General features: G+C 42.5%; 1 protein-coding gene across 2 annotated transcripts in view; it reads left to right on the plus strand.

Annotated features, from left to right (window-relative positions):
• The window catches only part of STK39 (serine/threonine kinase 39), a 438,417-nt gene that overhangs the window by 406,997 nt on the left and 6,796 nt on the right, over positions 1 to 24,624 (plus strand). For both annotated transcript variants that reach the window (XM_073647007.1, XM_073647008.1), the window contains exon 17: positions 23,361 to 23,425. In XM_073647007.1, the coding sequence (XP_073503108.1) occupies positions 23,361 to 23,425 (65 nt within the window). The remainder of the gene's footprint in view (positions 1 to 23,360; positions 23,426 to 24,624) is intronic.

Here is a 24,624-nt window from a genome sequence, read left to right on the forward strand (position 1 = left end):
AGTGTGAACGTGTTCTTACACATTGCACATTTACCAACATATGCTGCAGATCATGTCTTTGGTTTTAACTGGTAAAGAGCAGTCCTATGTGACCCTTGGGACCCGTGCATAGCTGTATTGTACCTCTGTTTTGTACAGAGCCACAGTGGAGCTGGCGGAAAGGTGCATGACCCCATTTAATGCCCCCATGTCTTCAATTTCAAAATTCCCACATTAATATAGAATAGTGCAAGCACCGCCACATCTCAATTCCTGAGGGCGGATAGTAGGACCCCATTCTTGAAAAAGATGTTGGGTTCTACCCATGCACCATAAATGTCTCTTTGGCAGTACTAAAACTATGTTTTTGTCTAAACTAGATTCATATAAAAATACTTAACTGGAAAATCATACATCCCAATAAACCATTTACTTGTGGGACGGCCGGTGAGCGGGACTGCATAGTTGGAGGGAGTTGCAGAGTTTCTTCCATGCATAGATATGTCCATCCTTACCTCCTCCTGGCACAACATACTGTAGCAGCACTACTTGACCAGTTTTGAATAAAGTGCATTACCATGTCTGGAGACGTTCATGTTATATGTGTCTTTATGTTGTGCTTGTGATATGAATTACGACCTGTTCAGTCTTTTGTTTGTATGTTCTAATGGTGATTTGAATTTTTATTGGAGTCTTTAAAGTGAATCTGTCCCCCAGGTTTTTGCTTTGTAATCTGAAAGCAGCATGATGTAAGGGTAGAGACCCTGTTCCAGTGATGTGTCACTTACTAGGCTGAGTTTTGTTGTTTCAACACAGTGCTGTATCAGCAGGAAATTATCACTGCAGGACAAGCTGCCATGTGCCTCTTGTTCCAACCACACCCCCACCACTGATTAGCAGCTATCAATATATAGTGTACACAGTAAGCTGCCAATCAGTGGTGTGGGCGGGGTTATACAGGGCTCAGCATTCTGAGCTCTGCTAGATCTGCAGCAGAAAAAACTGCTGAACCTAGTGACACATTGCTGGAGTCAGGATCTCTGCCCCTACTCCATGTTCTGTCTGTGATTAGCCCATAAGGACCTTATGTCACCAACACATGTGCCGTAATCACTCTGCCTAATTGGGATACCTTTCACAGCTGATAGGTAGGATATATAAATGACACACATATTAGATCTAGTGAACGCCCCCTTTTGGAAGGCGCCCACGGCGAAATGGCGTCGTCAGGGTAGACATCAGCGCTACCACTTACAGACTGTCATATTGACCCATGTAAGTGTGGCACCCCAGGGGTCTGGTTTCCACAGTAACAAGCAATGTTATGTCTGAGAGCAGGTGGGAGGTCTCTTGGTCAGGAATCCTATGCATGCCACACCTCCTGCCCAGTCCTGGGAGGGGAAGAACTTCACCTAGATAAACCTGGGGCTGAGGCAGGGTTAGAGTGTTCAGAGGGAGAGTTCAGCTAGGAGGGCTGACAGGGAGCTGTGGCTCCGGCTGGGCCCAGCTCCTGGGCCATGCCAGAAGTAGAGACAGAGAAGAGAAGCAGCTATGGGAAGAACAACAGGAGCTCTGTGGGAGCAGTGTTACAAGGAGTCAGGGGCTGGCAGCTGCAGAGCTCGCCCTGACAGAGAAGATTTCTTACCGGACCCGGAGTCCGAGGCTGTGGGGACTAACTCCTACCCAGCAGCAGAATCCGTCAGGCAGGGGATTTCAGGTCCTCTGGCCAAGAAACCCGAAGGCACGGTCACACGCATGGGACCAGCACCGCCGTCGTGGAGCGGAAGCTACTAGAAGGCCCCGAGTCACCGGCCATACGGGTGAGCACCACACGGTACACTCAGGGACGTGGGCTACTTATACTCGCTTCTAGCAAGGTAGCCAGAAGAGTATCGTTAGTTTGGGAGGCCTACAACTCCGCCTGGCCAGGGGGGATCCCATCTGCTCAAGGACTGACCAGGCCCCAATCGCTAGCCAGTACTCCGGGAGGGTCTATCGTTGTCACCAGTAAAGACCCTGAACTACACCGTACCGTCTCTGAGTGATTCCTGCTACCCCCATCATCCACGTCGGCTGCCCTGAGGCCATACCCCTCCCGTTGGGGGTTATACCATCCACGCTGCACCATCCTTCCACCGGCCTCAGCGGTCTGCCCTGCAGCGGCAGCTCCATAGCTGCATTCAACGGGTGGCGTAGTCGTCCATCATCTACCGCTGATACAGCGCCACTTAGTCTGACTCCCTGGGCACGGACCGGATCACCGCCACGAGACTACAACCCTCAACAGATCCGGCTCCGGGTAAGCTCCCGCGTGCGCAACGCAGCGCGACACAGGCCCAGGGGCGCGTCAACTTTTGGCGTAGTCGGCAGGATTCCGTGCCCGCAACCACCGGGTACTGCGTGCCTGAAAAAAGAGACTTTTAAACTCACCAGTGGTGAAGATTCCCGCCATCCGGCGCCATCTTCTACCTTCTTCCCGCCATCCGGCGCCATCTTCTACCTTCTTCCCGCCATCCGCGAAGTTTTCCCGCCATCCGGCGCCATCTTCTGCCTTCTTCCTGCCATCCGTGGAGTTTTCCCGCCGTTGGACGCCATCTTGAAGACGCCGCATGGGAAGAAGAGGGGCGTGGACTCCGAAAGCGCGCGAGAACTGAAGCCCCGCCTCACGTCCGGACGTTGCGTAAGGTCCTGGAAGGAGCCCAGCAGACGCCGACGTCACAGGAGCGCGACGGAAGGTCCTCAACCCTGACGATCCACTGCGGAGCCGCGGCCTACGGAAGAGGATCATCGCAAGGTAGGCCACGGTCCACTAGGGGGGAGAAGGATGTCGGATACGGAGGAGAGCTTCACCGCTTCAACCCCCGCCAGCGCCACCGCTGTTGCGGTCATGCCTTTCACCATGCCTTATATCCCGGGGGCAGCCTGGCTACCCCAGTACTCAGGGGAGTCACATACCCTGCATGACTTTAGAGAAAAGCTGGATAGCCTCTTCCAGGTGTACCCCCTCACAGAGGAGCAAAAACTGAGCATCCTGGTGGCCCAATTAACCGGGGCAGCCCAAAGGGAGGTAAAGTCCTGGCCACCTGGGGGAAGGACTGTCGCAGAGATACTAACCCAGCTAACCGAGGAGGAGCTGCAGTACTACCAATACGAGGAAAGCCAAGAGGACCCGGACGGGTCTGAGGACTACCCTCAGGAGGGAGCACAAAGAGGACATAGCTACTGAAGGGAAGTAGCGTGAATAAAGAGCTGTAAATAGTTACCCGTAAGGGTACAAGGACTGCTGCTAATTAAAATATGGTCCCCGTTGGGATTAGTGAATTGTTCCCCGTGTGTCCCTATCCCTTACCAGGCTGAGGACTGTGAGCAGCCATCCCCTATCCCTTACCAGGCTGAGGACTGTGAGCAGCCAATCCTTATCCCCTCTGGCCGAGGACTGAGAGCGGCCATATCCTGTAAATAATTATGTGTTTCTAGTAATTTATAGGAGTCCTTGGTGGATTTACCGGGAATCCTTTGTACAGTTAGTGGAGCGTAACCCAGGATGGACTAAAAGACTGTTAAGGACTCGGGGAGGACAGACCCCTACCTGGTTACGTCTCCCTGTTTTGGTGAAATGAACACCTTGCATTTCTTCAAAACTGCACCCGGTTGCGGACATGCCGTAACCATCTTTATGTGTTTTTCTTATTGTATTATTATTGGTTATACCTTGTTATGTTTTTCTAAAAATATGTTTAGTCCCGGAGTACTAAATTTCACTAGGGGGGAATGTGGCACCCCAGGGGTCTGGTTTCCACAGTAACAAGCAATGTTATGTCTGAGAGCAGGTGGGAGGTCTCTTGGTCAGGAATCCTATGCATGCCACACCTCCTGCCCAGTCCTGGGAGGGGAAGAACTTCCCCTAGATAAACCTGGGGCTGAGGCAGGGTTAGAGTGTTCAGAGGGAGAGTTCAGCTAGGAGGGCTGACAGGGAGCTGTGGCTCCGGCTGGGCCCAGCTCCTGGGCCATGCCAGAAGTAGAGACAGAGAAGAGAAGCAGCTATGGGAAGAACAACAGGAGCTCTGTGGGAGCAGTGTTACAAGGAGTCAGGGGCTGGCAGCTGCAGAGCTCGCCCTGACAGAGAAGATTTCTTACCGGACCCGGAGTCCGAGGCTGTGGGGACTAACTCCTACCCAGCAGCAGAATCCGTCAGGCAGGGGATTTCAGGTCCTCTGGCCAAGAAACCCGAAGGCACGGTCACACGCATGGGACCAGCACCGCCGTCGTGGAGCGGAAGCTACTAGAAGGCTCCGAGTCACTGGCCATACGGGTGAGCACCACACGGTACACTCAGGGACGTGGGCTACTTATACTCGCTTCTAGCAAGGTAGCCAGAAGAGTATCGTTAGTTTGGGAGGCCTACAACTCCGCCTGGCCAGGGGGGATCCCATCTGCTCAAGGACTGACCAGGCCCCAATCGCTAGCCAGTACTCCAGGAGGGTCTATCGTTGTCACCAGTAAAGACCCTGAACTACACCGTACCGTCTGAGTGATTCCTGCTACCCCCATCATCCACGTCGGCTGCCCTGAGGCCATACCCCTCCCATTGGGGGTTATACCATCCACGCTGCACCATCCTTCCACCGGCCTCAGCGGTCTGCCCTGCAGCGGTAGCTCCATAGCTGCATTCAACGGGTGGCGTAGTCGTCCATCATCTACCGCTGATACAGCGCCACTTAGTCTGACTCCCTGGGCACGGACCGGATCACCGCCACGAGACTACAACCCTCAACAGATCCGGCTCCGGGTAAGCTCCCGCGTGCGCAACGCAGCGCGACACAGGCCCAGGGGCGCGTCATAAGTACCCTCATTGGAATAACTATCACACAAACAGGGATACTATCACAGACTGCACAATAGACTGGTATAACAATTTTGTGGCATTTATTCTCTATATCTATGCACAGACCTGCTGTCAGTAGGAACCAAACATAACATAATATATAGCAGATCTACATGATTACATTTTGACACTTGCACGTTTTATTTATACATGGGTCTGCTTCTATATTGTTGGGTCTTGTAATATCTCGTAGCATGTTTTTGAGTATCCCATAGTTACCCTTTGGCACCTAATAATTGGGAATAGGTGCAATATGGTGGATATTTACATGAATTTTTGATATTTAATTGTTGGAAAAATTGTCAGCATATTAAAGTGGACAATTATGATTATGAATTAAGTCCGTAAATGATAGCTTAGTGTGGTTGCTGAAAGCACCTGTATTTTAATTTTTGTTTTAATATAAATTTAAATAAAATTGGTTGATTTTTTTTTTAAATTGTTGGATATCTTCCTATAAAAGCCGGTCTCATTTGTTCCAGTTTTTTGTTGTGGTAACATTTTGCTTGGGAAGTGGTGATTAATAACTCGCCTTCTTTTGAGTATATTATGTCTCTGTAATCAGTTGTTATTTGTTTTTAGCAACTGCAAAGTCAAGAAGGAAAAAAAATAAATGTGTAAAATTCTTTATCTTTCTGCAGCTGTTCTTATAACAGCCAAACAGAATAATTGTCTTTCATAATAGGCAAGCAATTAGTTGAGGCAGGTGAGTAAGTAAATGTTAATTCTAGCTCTTATAGTGCTGAAAGAATACTGATAAAGAGGAAACCACCTACTTAAAAATAGTAGCTGGCAAGTTACAAAAATGGGACAATTTCTTGATGTATTTGACTAGTATGTGTACTATAAGCAATTTTAATTGGTTGTGGGCAGGCTTGGACTGGTCCACGGGAGAGCAGGAGAATCCTCCGGTGGGCCCCTCTGCAAGAGTGGGCCACCACCCTCTTATATGAGCAGTACCTGGCACAATATAATTGAATCACTATGTACAGATAAAGGCGGCATCTTATTCATTTAACAATTGACCCAGTTCATTGTTGTATAAATTTGTGATAGAGGATAATATCACATTTGCATGTAGTTGAAAAGTGGGTCCCTTGGCACCCCAGTCCTACACTGGTTGTGGGCGATAAATGCAGCAAGACCATATTTTCCCATAGGTTTGGTGTGAAATGATAGGTACGTTATAAAATATCCCACAGTTTAAATATCAGGAGATATAGAAGAATGTCTATAAAAAAAAATCATTAAACTTTGAAAGGAGAGGGGGGTTTTTTCTTGTCATTGGAGGAAAAAAACTTCTGCATCTCATACTGATTCAGTAACATACGTATAGCATGTCATATATTATACAGAATGTTTGAAGAAAAAGTCAACATAAGTTGAAAATATTTTATTTCAAACCACGTTCATCTAATAATGTCTGAAATTGGCAACATTTGAAATATAACATTGGCTTTAAAATTGCAAAACTGTACATTACATAAAAATGTTGTCTATCGCTCCCGACGCAACCCAACGATCCTTTTTCCCTGTAGTCCTCGCGTTCATACACTGCAAAGCTCCCGTCCATTACCTCCAGCTCAATCAGGATTAATGTATAGAATTACCCAGTCCATCCGATCATTCATCACAGATTAGATATGACTTCTTTTTTCCTAATCAGGAATAGAAAGAATTTACTTCTCGGATCTCGTTTTGCCATCTTTTATTATAATTTAATAGTTCTGATGTCATTTCATTATGTAGTCTGGAGGGTAACCTTTTACATGATGAAAATACACTGAAACAAAGAGAAAACCTGCAAATCGTGATTGATGCTGAAAACTCTACGGTTAGTTTTAAAAAAAAACTGTAAGACTTTTATCTATTGGAGATCCCAATTTATAAAACTTTTATGTATATTTTATTCTGTTTTATTGTTAGACTGTATTAAATGCAAATATGTAGAAATAGTGTACAATTTTTCTTTTTTAAAGGGAATCTGTGAGCAGGTTTCTAGACGCCAAAGTAACATCATCCATGCAAAGTCCCTGGAATGTTGATGATGTTCATACCTTTGTTTTCTAAGTCTGTGCCTACATTTTATAGAAATCCATTGGCAAATTCTCATGCCCAGCACTTAGTTCTCCAGTCTCACTTCCTCCCTCTTTCCCCGCCCACTGCCGGCCTCCTCTCAGTGATTGACAGGACACTCTTCTTTGACCTGCTTCCTCGCCTTAGATTTTGCTCAAGCACAGTCATAAAACAACAAAGGTATGGGCGTAACCAACATTACAGGGACTTTCCATCATATTTACCTTTTTCCAAGAGTACATGTGTATTGAGCAGTAGGGAAGGATAGCTGTTGCCCAAAAGAGCTATGATCAGACGGCTTTTGAAGAAGTATGATTCTGACTACTGGTCACGAAACCCTAAAAAATTATATCTTTACCTGCCATTTTGTCTTTTGATGGCTTCAGTCCGTTTTTTTAAGTAGCCACATTGACAATAAAAAAGTTCAACGCATTTAAAAAAAAACACAGTATCATAGTTTATTTATTTTACTCACTTATATAGGGCCATTCATTTCATATCGCTTTACAGGCATTATTATCACTGTCCCCATTGGGGCTCACAATCTAGATTCCCTATCAGTATGTCTTTGGAGTGTGGGAGGAAACCAGAGAACCCGGAGGAAACCCACACAAGCACGGGGAGAACATGCAAACTCCTTGCAGATATTTTCATTGTTGGGATTTGAACCCAGGACCCCAGCGCAGCAAAGCAGCAATGCTAACCACTGAGCCACCATGCTACCATTATAGTTCTAATAATGCTATTTTTCCCAAATTAATGAAGATCTGTCACCAGATTTCACGATGCAAGCCTCTTACACTATTAAAGGGTGACTAAACTTTCAAGTAGCTTTTCAAAATATACTGTCATCTGTGTACACATCTCTGGTGAAATGTACGATACATGACATATAATAACCAGTTTCCCCTTTTGCGGGATTGGCCTCTTAATTTGCAGTTGACTGAGCTGTTGGGAGGAGACTAGCTCGTATGATGTTTGCTATACCCAGCACAGAAGACAGTTTACAAACAGACAGAAGCAGCAGCATGGAGGAATTTATACTGTAGTATTGAGCAGTGTAGCTGTGAATCCATCTGTGACTCAGCTCAGCATGCTCTTTTTGTGTCTCCCTCTACTTTTTTTTTCTCACTTTGCTTCTCTCTTTTTCTCACCCATCTCCTCCCCATAGAGTATCTGCCAAAAACAGAAGTAATATGTTTTTTTCTTCCAGAGAGGATAGTGAATTGGTAGGCAAGGAATAAGAGGCGAAGTAGCTCACAAGTGGAGAAAGAAGCAAAATTTTCTGTTAAGAAAAATTACAAAGTTTCTTACAATCAAAGTTTTATTGAAAGTAAATATTCCACTTAAATAGATATCTTAGACTTGGTGAGGCTGGTGTACTGACTTTGAAAACCCATGTCAGAATGATTTTATAGCTCTTCCTAAAAAAAAATTCTGCCTAATGTTAAAATGAGCATTGCGAGTACAGAATTATACTGCCACTCTGATGGGGATTTTTCAAAGTAAATACATCTGACTAATCAGGTCTAAGAGATAATAATGTATGCAGTTTGTATTGTGAATTCTGTTGACAGATCTGCTTTGCACTGTGAAATCATGAATATTCTTGTCAGAATTGTTGATATTTATATCCACGTTTGTAATTGGCAGATAAAGGTGCTAATTATGTGCCAAACACTTCTTACCTCCCTGACTTAGAAAAAACTATTTTATAACTTTTATATGTTATATCCTCAATGACATCTGCTTCATTAAAATCTGAAAACATCATTAGATGGAATCACTTATGTAAAAATAAAAAAAATGCAATACATTAAAATGAAATGAACGCTTTGGATCTCTTTGACAGCCGGGACTTTGTGTTTGAACAGAAGCAGAGGTAAAGGATTGTGACGCTCCCGGTAATCAGTCGTTGCATCTGCCTAATCTCTTGTTCTGGATTGGATATTCTGGGCATGTCCTGGAATTTTTAGAAGTTTTTGAAGTGATCCATCATGTTTCAGAGTAGAGATTAAATAAGCATGGGCTGTCAGAAATGTCAGCGTGATAGCTGTGTGGTTCAGCGAGGCTGAACTCCGGAGATAAACCTTACCTAGATGCTCTAGGTCTTTTTTTTTTCTTTTAAATAGAATGCGCTGTCAGTTTTATAGACTCTGCCAATCCTTGTTCCACATCTTGTGGAGGTCGGCACATCTCATCAGCCCTTTTCTGTTGAAATAAGCGGTGAATATTTACAAAGGTTAATATTCTCTGTCGCCAAGACTTTTATGTCCTCTTACGTTAAAATGAATGTTAAATAAAATTCTTTAAGTGTCTTTTTTAAGCTAAAAGACATTTACACATGAAGAGACTCCTGCAGACATTAGACCTCTCTTGGTGGGTAGAGGTATTTTCATTCACTCTTAATGGGGTAGTCCGGTCCAAATCGTTTTGTGAGACTGCAGACTTATGAATCCCTCCAGCGCACGCACTGTACACTGCGAGGATTCGCCGGTTTCTGAGCCGGGACTAGAGGGTATGTATGTGTTATACATACTCCCGGGCAGTGGGCGTGGCCTCGCTCCATACACTTGTATGAAGCGAGGCCGCGCCCTCTAGTCGGTCATGCCCACTGGACGGCCGCATCTCTAGTTGGGGTGTGGCCTCAGCTCAATACAAGTGTATGGAGCACAGCCACGCCCACTGGCCGGAAGTATTTATAACTCATACATACCCTCCGGTCCCAGCTCAGAAACCGGTGAATCCCCGCAGCGCACAGTGCGTGCTGGGGGGGATTCATAAGTCTGCAGTCACACATAGCGACTACAGACTTATTTATTTGGACCAGAAAGCCCATTTAATGGTTATATTGTTTTTTGAGTTTTTACAATCATCATCATTTTTATCATTTAAATCGTAAATTGGCACAAAATTTGTTGATCCTTGAGGGCCGATCTCTGGTAAATCCACCAATCCCGAGATTGAGGCTCTGAAATACACCAAATGAAACCACTGTATTTATTGACTCCCGGGTTCGGCACAGACAACTTCGGCCGGTCCATAGACAATGAATAGAGTGGTGATGTGCATACGCGCTCGCTTACCTCTCAACTGAAACTGGAAATTTCACAGCAAAGTTATTGGGATCAATGGAGTCCATGCCTTTGGCGCCCAAGCAGTGAGCCAGTTATCTATCCATAGTACGAAAATATTTGTAGTATGGAGCCAAAGATAATGAGGCTGCAAGTCACCAAGAGTGTGCCGAATCCTGGCAACTGCAGCAATCTTTCCTCACCTTTATTCATCCATCATGGACTTGATTGATGTTTGATCAACATTGCTATGTCACTATAATCAGCAGCTCTGAACAGTCGTTAGCCCTTGGGTCTCCTGTTAGACAGGAAATATGTGGATAAATTACCTGACAATAGGACGGTGCACTTGCAGCCTAATTTACCTGACGTGGCCAAGAAGATATATTTGAACTTGTTCAACTAGCAGTTGAACTAGTTTGGTGACTTTAAAACTTCCGACAGGTTCTGTTTAAAGAGGACCTTTCACCAATTTTTTTCCGTTGAACTGGATGTATGATGTTATAGTGCCTACAGAGCAGAATAGTAGCAGTGAAAGTACTGGCACATAATGAGTTAACTTTTTAAAGTCCATTTGGGTGTTATTTGTTGCTTTTCACTCAGGGCATGTACATCTTCTGCCTGTACAAGTTGCTTAATCATAAACAGCAACATCCTAGAGAGAGAACGCGCCACCACCATAGCTTAGGTGTGTGAGATGTAAGATTAAGTTCCCACTGTGAGTTTTTGGTGAGTTTTTGACGCTGCATATTTTTGAAAGAATGTAAGTACTTAATGGCTGCCGAAATGGTGCAGAAAATCTGCAACATCAAAAACTCACCAAAAGACTCATTGTGAGAATGGATCCAGAACTGATCTCCTGCTCTATCCTAATGCATAATATGACAGTTCTGAGTATAGAGCACATTATGTGCCAATACTTTAATTGTTAATATCTTCTCAACGGAAAGGCTTATTAAAAAGAAAAAATTCCTCTCTGAAGCCATTATTATATCGTGTGTCTAGGTCAACATGAAAAATTTGGTGAAAAGTCCTCTTTTAAACAAAAGGCAAAAGCCCATTTTCTGATGATTCCCTTAAAGAAATTGACTTGAAAAGGGGTGATAGTCTGCTTTTTATTTTCTTTTTCTTCAAAAAACAGTGCTATGTCAGGCAGGCAAGCTAGAGAATTGGTTGAACAATAGACTAAATTGTCCTTGTTTTCAAATTGTTTCTTCCAAGCTTTTTAATATATTTAAAATGATTATTTTATCTAAAATGTGGCAAAAATAAAGCCGCAGCGTGCACGGCTGACGTACACTGCATAGATTAGAACATAACAGTGTGAAAAATACATTTCATACCAAGCATTCATACTATATTGATAAATCGACTTAACCTTTCCCTTTCATCTGGATGACAAATTCCCTGCCAGAGTCAGCGGTGTCTTCTACACAATTGTTATTTCCTTCACAATGAAGCGGCTTTACAAATATTCTGATAATATAGTTCTTTTAAATAAAGATATTTATCTGTGTATATTTATTTATTTTTTAGATATAACATTAGGCTTAAAAAGATGAAAGTTAACAAAAAATATCTGGGCTACCAAGCCCGTATACGTAGCTGTGTTTTGGACTTTAACCTTGCACCATTGGAGATGTATAGCGTATATTGCTCAGGTGGCAGGAGAAGATTGGGTGCCCGGCTGTCACAGAGAATCTGGGACTCTGTAGAGAAGATAGAAGTGGTTCATTATTAGTATTATTATTTAAAAAAATAAAACAACATAATTCGGCTAGCACAGTGGCTCAGTGATTAGTACTGTAGCTTTGCAGCACTGGGGTCCTGTGTTTAAATCCCACCAAGGACAACATCTGCAAGGAGTTTGTATGTTCCCCCCATGTTTGCGTGGGTGTCCTCCAGGTTCTCCTGTTTCCTCCCACACTCCAAAGACATACTGATAGGGAATCTAGATTGTGATCCCCAATGGGGACAGTGCGGATAATGACTGTAAAGTGCTGTGGAATTAATGATGCTCTATAAAGATATTATTAAAGATCCCTATATGCAGTGAAAAACTATTTACAAAAATTGTTTTGGTATCTCCAAGAAACGAAAAGTTAAGGCTGCTAAACAACCAAATGCACAAAATTGCTCAAATGTGTCTCATCATACAAGACAGGAACACTCGGGTTGCTAATGGATGAAAAGTTTTCTCTATATAATTTATTTATTCGGGGATAATTTGCCAGGGCAATGGAAGTATCCTACGCTTCTGGAATTATAACAGTCCATGATAGGATGTGAACTGTTGGTTTATCGTTAACGCGTTTCAGAGTCACGCCGACTTCTTCTTCAGGACAGCCACACATAATAATTACACATGTTATGTGTGATTTGGAATAAATAACTGCAATCAATCGCTTCCTATAACCACCAATGAGCTTCTTACACTTCTCAACTGGAATTTCGGACCACTTTTCTTTTGCAAACTGCTCCAGGTCTCTCATATTTGAAGGCGCCTTCTGCCAACAGCAATTTTAAGTTCTCTCCACAGGTGTTCAATGGGATTTAGATCTGGACTCATTGCTGGCTACTTCAGAACTCTCCAGAACTTTGTTTCAATGCATTTCTGGGGGCTTCTTGAAGTATGTTTAGCGTCACTGTCCTGCTGGAAGACTCATGCCCTAGGACGCAAACTCAGTTTTCTGACACTAGGCACTACATTGCAAATCAAAATCCTTTGGTAATCTTCATATTTACAATGATGGCTTGCACACAGTCAAGGCACCCAGTGCCAGAGTCAGCAACACAACTCCAAGACATCTTTGAACTTCCACCATATTTCACTGTGGGTACTGTGTTCTTTTCTTTGTAGGCCACATTCCGTTTTCGGTAAACAGTAGAATGATGTGCTGTATAAAAAAGCTCTGTCTTGGTCTCATCTGTCCACAAGACACTTTCCCAGAAGTATTTTGGCTTACTCTTTACATTTTGGCAATCGTAAGTCTAGCTATTTTATGTCTTTGTGTCCACTGTGGGGTCCCCCTGCCATAGCGTTTCATTTCATTCAAATGTCGACGGATAGTTTGCACTGACACTGATGCACCCTGAGACTGCAGGACAGCTTGAATTTCTTTGGAACTTGATTCGGGCTGCTTATTCACCATCCAAACTACCCTGCATTGCAACCTTTCATCAATGTTTCTCTGCCGTCCACATCCAGGAGGTTAGCTACAGTGACATGAGCTGTAAACGTCTTGATTATGTTGCGCACCATGGACAAAGGAACATGAAAATCTCTGGAGTTGAACTTGTAACCATAATATTGTTGATATTTTTAAATAATTTTGGTTCTCAAGTCCTCAGACAGTTCTCTTCTCCTCTTTCTGTTCTCCATTCTTAGTGTGGCACACACAGACACACAATGCAAAGATTGAGTCAACTTTTCCAATTTTTTATCTGGTTTCAGGTGTGATTTCCATATTGCCCACACCTGTTACTTGCCACATATGAGTTTGAACAAGCATCACATGCTTGCAACAAAGTTGTTTATCCACAATTTTGGAAAGGTTCCAACAATTTTGTCTGGCCTATTTTGTTTTTTTTTTTAAATTATGTTCAATTTGCCTTTTTTCTCTGACTTTTTGTGTTGTTCCAATACACACAAAGGAAATAAACATGTGTATAACAAAACATTTGTAATTGCAATAATTTTCGGGGAGAAATACTTCATTTTCTGGGACAATTTAAAGGATGCCAACACATTTGCCCATGACTGTACTTCCTGTATGTATTCACTCTTTGCTTGAAAAAGGTTCTTTGAAACATTTCCACTCCACATGGGCTAATAAAAGTCCACATTATCTTTTAGCTACAATTGGATTGCTGCCTGCTTTTTATTTCCTTCTCTAGATCAATAGATAGATGGAAAGATAGATATATTAAGACATACTTATATAAATATATAATGTAGGTCCCTTATATTAATACATGTTGTGCACGGAGCCTATTAATGGTGACCAAAATCTTTCCCCTATATGAAAAAAAACCTAGATTCAACATTAGGTGGATATGAAAATTTCAGATTGAAGTCCTTTTTGCATCATCATTTTTATATACTTTTCTACTGAAAGAAGTTTAACTACCGTATGTTCCAGACTATAAGATGCACCGAACCATAAGACGCACCTAGGTTTTAGAGGAGGAAAATAGAAAAAAAAATTTAAGCAAAAAATGTGGTCATGATGCACTGTTATGGGGGAGGGGGTCTGCTGGTCACACTGTTATAGGGGTAATGTCCCCTAATTCTGTTATTATCCCCCATCCTGGTATATATGGCCCCCTCCTTCCTGTTATACATGGCCCTCATCCCCATCCTAATATGCATGGCGCCCCAATCCCCCATCCTGGTATGTATGGCCCCCTCTTCCTGGTATGTATGGCACCCTTCATACTGTTATGTATGGCCCCCTCACACCCATCCTGGTATGTAGGGCACCTTCATCCCTCTTCCTGGTATGTATGGCACTCTTCATCCCTGTATGTATAGCCCCCCTCATCCTGGTATGTATGGCCCTCTTCATCCCTGTATGTATAGCCCCCCTCATCCTGGTATGTATGGCCCCCTTCATCCCTGTATGTATGCCCCCTTCATCCCTGTATGTATGGCCCCTTTTATCCCTGTATGAATGGCCCACCTCATCCCTTTATGTATTGCCCCCCTCATGCCTCATCCCTGTATTTATGGCCCCTCTCATCCTTGTATGCATGGCCCCCTTCATCCCTGTATGTATGGCCCCCTTCATCCCTGTATGCATGGCACCCCCTGATCCCCGTCACGCTGCACAGAAAAAAAATTAACACTCATACTCTCTCATACTGCACGGGACTGCGTGCATGGGGAGCAGTGACCATTCATTCTCCTTAATAGCGCGCACACTTTAGCCGCAGCATGCCTGCTATTAAAGGCCATGAATATTCACCACACCCATGGAGTGGTGAATATTCATGGGCTTTAATAGTGGGCACGCTTACAGCCGAGCGCAGCAGGAGCCGCACTGCGGCTACAGCGTGCATGCTATTGGGGAGAATGAATGGTCACTGCTCCCCACGCACGCAGTCCCGGCGTGGGGAGCAGTAACTATTCCGGCACAGAGCGTGACACAGCGCTGGAGGAGAGAGGAGGTGAGTATGAAAGTTTATTTTTTTTCTGTGCAGCGTGAGGAGGATCAGGGGGTGCCAAGCATACCTGGATGAGGGGGCCATACATACAGGGATGAAGGGAGCCATACATACCAGGATGAAGGGGTTCATACATACAGGGTGCCATACTTACCAGGAGCCGCACTGCAGGCACAGTGTGCCAGTTTTTAAGGAAAATTAATATTCACTGCTCCATGGGCATGGGGAGCAGTGAATATTCATTTTCTTTAGTAGCGGGCACACTGTAGGCTGCAGCAGGCGGTTGCTGCCTCCTGCGCACCGCTACTCCGCAACTGTCGAAAGGCAGTAAACATGATCTACATAAACCATCAAAAGGCATTTGCACGACAGTGAGCTACAAGTCACATGTCCAACTACAACCACAAACCATCGTTCTCAAAGGCAATCATGATGCTAAGCAAGATGGTAATGTAGGATGCAATGGTGGTCTGTCCTCCAGCGATGAGTATCGCTTTTGTCTTGGATGCAATGATAGTCAGAGATTGGTCTGGAGACCACACAGGCAACGCCATGAAGAAGCCTTCGAGAGGGAACATGAAAGTGTACCAGGAGCCGTTTGTCAACCCAACACCAGGACACATGTTGCTGCCGGTGCTACTGTGAGCAGCCTGCGTGGCCTAAGGGTTCTTCTATGGCCTACAGCATCTCCGGACGTGTCACCCATCAAGCACATCTGGGACTATATTGGTAGGCAATTACACGGGTGCTGCCAGCAGCTGATCTTGATTTGCATGCCCAAGTGCATGCCGCGTGACAGAACATTCCTTAAACTACCATTAATTACCAGTATTGATTGCAGTCAAGGCCCTTACATAGCCTGGAGTGTTTGGGTTATTGTTCTTTTGCAACATAAATAATAGTCCCACTAAATGCAACTCAGATGAGATTACACGCCATTGCAGAATGCTCTTGTTTTCATGCTGGAGAACTGTACCTTGAATTTGGAACAAATCACCAATTACCTACTACTAGTAATGGAATGTTTAATAATTACACTGCCACAGATTTGATAACTTATTACACATATATCTTGTTAACCTATAAATATGTAGATTGGTTGAGCTTTAAATCTTAATTATTCATTGTGTTCTATGAGGTTTTTTTTCCCTCTTGAACCTCATGAAAACTGAATCTTTGTTCATTTTTGATCATTTTATTAGGTGAAAAATACAGCCATCGAGCCGTCATTGCTGTTTTGAAAGCTTCGTGATGGGAACTGTTTCATGTGGTTAAATTTACCGCTTGTCTGAATCTGTTTGTCATAAAACAAAATAGTCTAAGAGGGCATAAACCGATACTGTCTGTAATTGTCCTGTCAAGATTTAACTCACGTTAAGAATTCTAATAGCCGTGCAAACAGTTTAGAAAATGTGGATAAATAGCAGCTAGACTTCTACAGTAAGGATTCGGGTATACATGTTTGTGTAATTGACCGAGTATATGATCTATATAGGGATAGGTGTATTGGCCTATTAGACATTTAATTTAATAAGCTTATTACTTATTTTTTGGATCTGTCTGTTTTCACTCTTTTTCTACAAAATATTGTAATATTAAATTTACAATTCAAGCTAATTACGACTTCCCTTGGGCTAGGGTGGTGATCTAGGATAATGGAGAACACAATGCTTGCTTCATTCCTTCCCTTATTTCCTCTCTCCCTCCGTCATCCCCTTCCCTCCTTACCTTCCTTCCTTCCCTCCCCGCCACTCTCCCTCTCTTTCTTTCCTTCCTCCCTCTCTTTCTTTCCTTCCTCCCTCCCTCCCTTCCGTCCTTCCTCACGTCCTTCCTTCCCTTCCTTCCTTCTTCCCTCTCTTCCTTCTTCCCTCTCTTCCTTTCCTTTCTTCCTCTCTCCATCACTCCCTTCCTTCCCTCCCCTCTCCCTCTTTCTTTCCTTCCTCCCTCCCTTCCGTCCTTCCTCACTTCCTTCCCTTCCTTCCTTTCTTTCTTCTTTCCCTATCTCCTTCCCTCTCATCCCTTCCTTAATCTCTCTCCAACACTCCCTTCCTTCCCTCCCCTTCCCTTTCCCTCTTTCTTTCTTTCCTTCCTCCCTCCATTCCCTCCTTCCTCACTTCCTTCCGTTCTTCTTTCCCTATCTCCTTCCCTCTCTTCTCTTCCTTAATCTCTCTCCATCACTCCCTTCCTTCCCTCCCCTCCCCTCTCCCTCTTTCTTTCCTTCCTCCCTCCTTTCCATCCTTCTTCCCTTCCATTATCCCTTCCTTTCTTCTTTCCCCATCTCCTTCCCTCCCTCTTTTTTCCTTCTTTCCTTCTTTCATTCCTTCCTTCCTCTTCCCAGTTAGCTGATGGCTAATATGTGTTTCTGTGGTGGTCTAGGGTTATAGAAATGCTAATGCTTCCTTTCTTGGTAGTCTAAGATAATTAAGGAATCTATCTTAGATTTCCTAGTAGTGTAGAATAATGAAAGTGTTGAGTTCCTGTTCCTTGGTGATATTAGGTGGAAGATTGGTAATATTTTATTCACTGGATTTCTAGGATAATGGACGGCTATTGCAAACTTAATTTGGAGTCTAGGAATATGTTCACATAATGTTTTTTTCAGGCTGCAGTTTTTCAAGCAGAAACTGCTTCAGGAAACGCTGGAGTTTTAACATTTCCTGCGATAGTTTTGTTAATATCTGTGAGGAGCTGCCCACTTACTAAAGACTATGATACTTTTCCAGCAATGGACCACCATTTTTGTCAATATTATTATTGTGTTTTATTAGTTATTTACTTGTTATGTTTTATATAGTTCTGCTAACTTGTCAGCATGTAAGATTCACTTGTAAAATGTCCAGCATTCCACGAATCTCATCTTTATCTCAGGAGTCCATTGTTTCAACAGCCAATGGCCTCGTTATGTGAGTGTGGATTGAGACACAGTGGAGCCGTCACCACAGGGGGTCTTACAGGCAGTCTCAGATGAAGGCTTCTAGAAAATTCTTCATTGCTTTTTGGCTTACAGTGAATGCTTGAGGGGGAGGGTGATCACTTCTGACCTGGGAGGGGACTGATCCCAGGGAAAGAAAGAAGAGACATGTTTTAGAGAGTGGGGTGGAAGGATTGAAGGAAGAGGATGGAGACAGTGAATATGGCCTTATACAAAGCCAGTGGAACTACTGAACCCAGATTGGGAATTTGAGGACTGAGAGAACTGGTTTTTGGCCATTTACCTGGAATTGCTTATTACCATGGATGTGATCAATAAAATATTGTTGCATCGTTAATCTGCCTAGGTGATTACTTACAACCCACAACCTCGGATCTCTACAATATCTCTTATGCGTTTCTGTAAAAACTTTTCCTTGCTTTTTTTTAGCAACTTTTAAGCATTTTTGGGGGCAGTTTTCTCATGTTTTTATAATTCTGTTAAGCATTGAATAGAACGTATGTCAAGATATTTTTTTGTAGTCTTTATATTGACTTAAATTGTAAATTATGTCGCAGAAAACGCCTGAAGAACAGTCTGCAAATTGAGCCTGAATATAATGAAAAATTATTAAAGAGGTTGTCCACTACTTTCTCATTGATGAGCTATCCTTAGGCTAGGTAATCAATGTCTGATTGGCTGGGGTCCAACACCCAGCACCCCCGCCGATCAACTGTTATCGGTGATGGCGGCTGCAGGCCGGAAATACTCATTTTCGGATCTAGCCATCTTCTGATAGTGGCCCCTGCAGGTTACTATTTATTTGAGTAGGAGGTGGATGTGCTGTAGCCAGCTGCGACTACGATCAGAAGATGGCCAGCTCTGCAATTGAGTATTTCCAGCCACCGTTACCAATAACAGCTGATCGGCGGGGGTGTCAGGTGCCGGACCCCAATCAGACATTGATGACCTATCCCAAGGATAGGTCATCAATGAGAAAGTAGTGGGCAACCTCTTTAAAAGTCTGAACAAATGAACAGCAATGTGCTTTTTCAATAGAAATTAATAGTCTTCCAAGCGTTTTTGAGCAATTTTTTTTGTCCTGGCATTTTTCGGAGCATACCCACTCCAAAAAATGTTTAAAAATAGTCTAGTGTGAACTTACCCTAAGATAGAAGATAAAGTTAAATAACTGAACTCAACTCCCTCAATATAAAAGGATGAATGCCATCGACATTGTCAATATTTCACTTGCTCAGATGCCGGTATAGTTTGTCTCATGTCAAGTTTATTATATTGGGTGTGAACCTTGATTAATGCCTTGTTGAATAATACATGGAACTGGCATTTCACGGGTGAACACAGATTAAAAATACATGTTTAGCTGCTCTGATATCTCCTGTAGGCAGTACACAGAAAAGAAGAGATCTTGTTTCCCTAGCTATGTGTAGAACACCCTCAGTATTAGCAATAGGAGCATATGGGGTATTATACAGAAGTACTGAGCAGTGTAGCTGTGAATCCAGTGAGAAAAAACACTTACTAGCAAGAATCAGTACCGTAGTTTTGTTCCTGAAGAAGAAGTGGGTTACACTTCGAAACACGTAAAAAAATGAAAGAAACCTTTTTTTTACATTATCTCTGGCATTTGACGTCACTTCATTAGTTGGCAGCGCGGATACAGACCACAAACTTCCATTTTTTTACATTTGTTGTAAAGACAGTGACCATTTAAGCTTGGATTTGTGTATATGTATATTTATAAATCCTAATTATTATCTTAAAGAAATTAACCACAAATTTTACATTGACCCTAATACTCTTTAATTCTATAATTGCCGAATAATAAAATATGCGTGAATAATTATCTCAGCCATAAACTGTGAAGTTATTCAGAAATCTATAATTAGTGGATTAAAGAATGACAAGTTTATTATGCTTTATATGCGACTTACATTTTCTTTAAACACACGTAGCGCTGTACAAGGGTTGCCAAATATCGCAGAGCAGATTGGCTTCTGTATAAACACAAAATCTGTTTATTTAGTAATATTGGTTTGGAGTAAGGGGTAGGAAGTAATAGCCACAGAATTATAGCACTAACAGTCAAATGGAACAGCTTGTTCTAAAAAGAAATTACTCATATTGCCAAAATTAGGGCAATCAGCATACAAGAACATCATCTCTGCAGGGGATGTTGTTCAATACACTTTCCGTGCTGCAGCGACTGAACAGACCTGCAATGCAAAGTATTGTTGTATAACCCTAAGCAGGAAGGCATTGATCATGAAATTGATAAAAGTGGCAATATAACCTCCATTTCCCATACACTATGCTGAGAATTTGCATTGTTTGAACTCAACTAACCGTAAACTATTGTCCTCAGAGGAAATGTCCCTTCAACTTTCCAAAGTTTTTCATCAAGGTAAAATGCCCCAAAGTAAGAAAAATAATTTGGTAGCAAGTTTCCCATAAGGGCACCCCCTTCTCTAAAAACAGTACTCCCAGAGATAAGGTGTTCGTTTAACTTTTTAACTTTCCAGGTGATAGTAGTGATCATTCAGCTTTTGGAGACATTTTCAACATATATGATCCCTTCAGTGATCCAAACTACATTGTGTTCCAAATTATTATGCAAATCATATTTTCTCAGATTTTCCCAAATTACCTATATGAATTGCAGTCATTGTAATTTTCCAGTCAAATAACTATTAGAGTACAATTGAAAGGTTTTTGTACAAACTGCCTATGATAACAGTAAATTTTTTAAAAAAATAGAAAACTCAAACTGCACTCAAAATGCATGTTCCAAATTATTATGCACAGCAGAGTTTTCAACCTTTTCATTTTAATAAAGAACAAAAAAATGGTCATTTTTGAAATTCTAAGCATTAGCAGGTTATTACAAACTGAAATCAAACAGTTTTCAACTCAAAACTTTATTCTAGGTGATGTTACATTTGCACATAGGACCCCTTGTTCGAAAGGAGCTTCTGAACTCTCTCGTCCATTGAATTTGTCAGGTTTTGGATGGTTTCTGCTTTAATTGTTTTGCATGAGGACAGAATACCCTCCCAGAGCTGTTGCTTAGATGTGAACTGCCTCCCGCCATCATAGACACTCCTTTTGATGATGCTCCAGAGGTTCTGAATGGGGTAGAGGTCAGGGAAGCATGGGGGCCACACCATAAGTTTGTCCCCTTTTATGCCCATAGCAGCCAGAGATGCAGATGTGTTATGTGCAGCATGAGACGGGGCATTATTATGCATGAAAATGATCTTGCTGCGGAATGCACGGTTCTTATTCTTGAACCATGGAAGGAAGTGCTGTTTGAGAAACTCAACATACAATATGGAGTTCATCTTTACCCCTTCAGGGATCCTAAAAGGACCGACAATCTCTCTCCCCATGATTCCAGCCCAAAACATTACTCCTCCTCCTCCTTGTTGGCGCCGTAGCCGTGTTTGCATGGGGTGTCCATCAACCAGCCATCCTCCACTCCATCCATCTGGACCATCGAGATCATTTCATGCATGATAATGCCCCGTCTCATGCTGCACATAACACATCTGCATCTCTGGCTGCTATGGGCATAAAAGGGGACAAACTTATGGTGTGGCACCCATGCTCCCCTGACCTCAACCCCATTGAGAACCTCTGGATCATCATCAAAAGGAGTGTCTATGATGGCGGGAGGCAGTTCACATCTAAGCAACAGCTCTGGGAGGGTATTCTGTCCTCATGCAAAACAATTGAAGCAGAAACCATCCAAAACCTGACAAATTCAATGGACGAGAGAGTTCAGAAGCTCCTTTCGAACAAGGGGTCCTATGTGCAAATGTAACATCACCTAGAATAAAGTTTTGAGTTGAAAACTGTTTGATTTCAGTTTGTAACAACCTGCCGATGCTTATAATTTCAAAAATGACAATTTTTTTTATTCTTTATTAAAATGAAAAGGTTGAAAACTCTGCTGTGCATAATAATTTGGAACATGCATTTTGAGTGCAGTTTGAGTTTTTTAATTTTTTAAAAATATACTGTTATCATAGGCAGTTTGTACAAAAACCTTTCAATTGTAGTCTAATAGTTATTTGACTGGAAAATTACAATGACTGCAATTCATATAGGTAATTTGGGAAAATCTGAGAAAATATTATTTGCACAATAATTTGGAACACAGTGTATATAGAGAACTCAATAACTTGATGTAGATTTTTTTGTATGTTCAGCCTTTGCCTTTGGATCTAAATGGTAACGTGGAGAGTGACAAGTCTGGCATGTCAGAGTGAGGAGACTTATAAGCCACACATGCTCCTCTGAGAAATTAAATATGTAAATTGCCTCTTTAGAGAGGAAGAGGACTTGAATTGTAGTGCCACCTATTGCAATCTTAAAAGTCAATATCGATCCTTTAACGAGCCTTGCCACATGACTTAGGATAAAAGCCAAACCTGAGCGGCGTGCGGCCTGCGCAGGTTTCCGGTGTGCGCAGCCATCTTCCTAGAGTTGTGACCTACAGGAAAATGGCCGCCTGAACTACCGGACCGCGCATGCCATTTTCCTGTACATCGCAGCCCTAGGAAGATGGGCGCGCACACCGGAAACCTGCGCAGGCCGCACACCGCTCACAGCCCGACACCGGCCCCAGTACCGGCCAGGTACAAGTGCCGGCCCCAGCTGCTCACCTCTGCTGCCGCTGACGCCACCGCCGCATTCCTGGAGGGTCCTGCGATCCAACTTTACCACCACTGCAGGTTGCGTTCTGACCAGAAGACGCACCCCCCATTTTCCTCCCAAATATTGGGGGGAAAAAGTGCGTCTTATGGTCCGAAAAATACGGTATATATAAATAATATAATATATTACATCTGAATCTTATCAGTAGCGGCTGCCATCTCTTATCTCAGTAATGTAAAAATAAAAAAATCTGTCCTATGACTAATGGCGCTTGGACGCCAGAAACGCGTCAGGTTTTTACATTAATGGAATTCATGTTTTTAATGATTTTCCAATACATTTTTGATAAATTTTACCTATTGTTGGATGGATGTGCCGTTTTTCTTCCTTCTCACAATTTAATTACTTGAAGGAATCCGGCACTCAAGATCAAAATTACGCAATTTGTTCAATCAATGAACTGTGTGTAGACTAATGACGTTTCGGTCACGCTGACCTTCATCAGATATACACATCTGGTCTTAAAATAATATGTTAGTAATTATTTGTGTACTACATTGTTGCTACAGGTGTTTTTGTTTTCTTGTAGTTGCTGCTAATTTGCAAAAGATGATAGATGATCCAGCATCGTATAAATCGTTAACATTTAAGTTGGTAAGTCTTTTTGTAAAACTCCAAACACTGATATTATACACTGGATAATGAAGCTAAAAAACAACATAAAGGTCCCAATGCATCATTTGTGTGGGAAGAGCTAGGGTTTAAATCACTTTCCTTTTTTATCTAGCGTTATTAGTTGCCTTTTTTCCATCAGAGCGATGCATGCGATTCCTAAATTTGGCACAAAGTAAAAAATGGGCTTTTTTCCTGTCTTCTTTTGGTGCTAAAAGTCACATGTTGGCACCAAAAGTCACAAAAATTTTGCCAAAATATTCGAAAAAACACCTGCCAGAGAACTGGATTGGAGTTAAGACAAGTTTTTCGACTTTTTAAAAAGTCGCAATTGATGAATCAGGCTAAAACATCTGGAATTACTAGACACAAAGCGGAAAGAAATAAATAAATAGGCGAGCATCTATAAAATATATTTTAAAGAAAACTCAAATAGAATAATGAATTGGGTGCAAACAAAAAAAAAAGGCGCAAAACACACAAAACTAGACAAAAAAATGTGCAAAGGCAATGATGAATCAAGGACAAAGTTTATTAAAAAAATGGATTATAATTTTTTTTTTATTACGGAATATTGTTCATCCAAATGTAAAGTGTTTAAAAATTAAACGTAAAAATCCTTAGGTGCCCTTATGGGGGATTAGAACTATCTGATCACCGAGAATTCCTGGACCTGGACCAATCAGAATCACTCAATCGTCAGGACCTGTCTTGGTCCCCCTTAAAGGGAACTTTTCACTATAATTGTTTCCGTTCTTGTTTGTGCATTGGTTTAATATCTCATCACTGCAACGACCTGGCAGTTGTCACTAATTGGCTCATAAATGCCCATCAGGTTTCATGATGAAGTGACCCAAACCCTTTGATCCCTTAGCAATGAATTTCCCTTGGATTGGCTACATTTTGGAGAAGGATCATTTGAGGAAAAGAAGTCCCGAACTAAGATGCTTAGCATCATCTAGCAAGCTATTCTTCAGCCACCTGGCTGCCTGGTGGGTGCAGATGTGCCTTCTATTCTAGCATTTATCTGAGACCTTTACAAATCTCCTGTGAATTGTTAGCTTGTCCTTATTTCATCACACGGATTTGCAGACATGTAATATCTGACGGTAATTTAAAAAATGATACCGCACAATGATAAAAGCCTGGTTCATACATCTGACAATACTTCACATTGTGAG

This window comes from Phyllobates terribilis, unplaced genomic scaffold (genome assembly GCF_046119375.1).
Source record: "Phyllobates terribilis strain yellow unplaced genomic scaffold, ASM4611937v1 Scaffold_9__5_contigs__length_417890890, whole genome shotgun sequence".
Classification (NCBI taxonomy): domain Eukaryota; kingdom Metazoa; phylum Chordata; class Amphibia; order Anura; family Dendrobatidae; genus Phyllobates; species Phyllobates terribilis.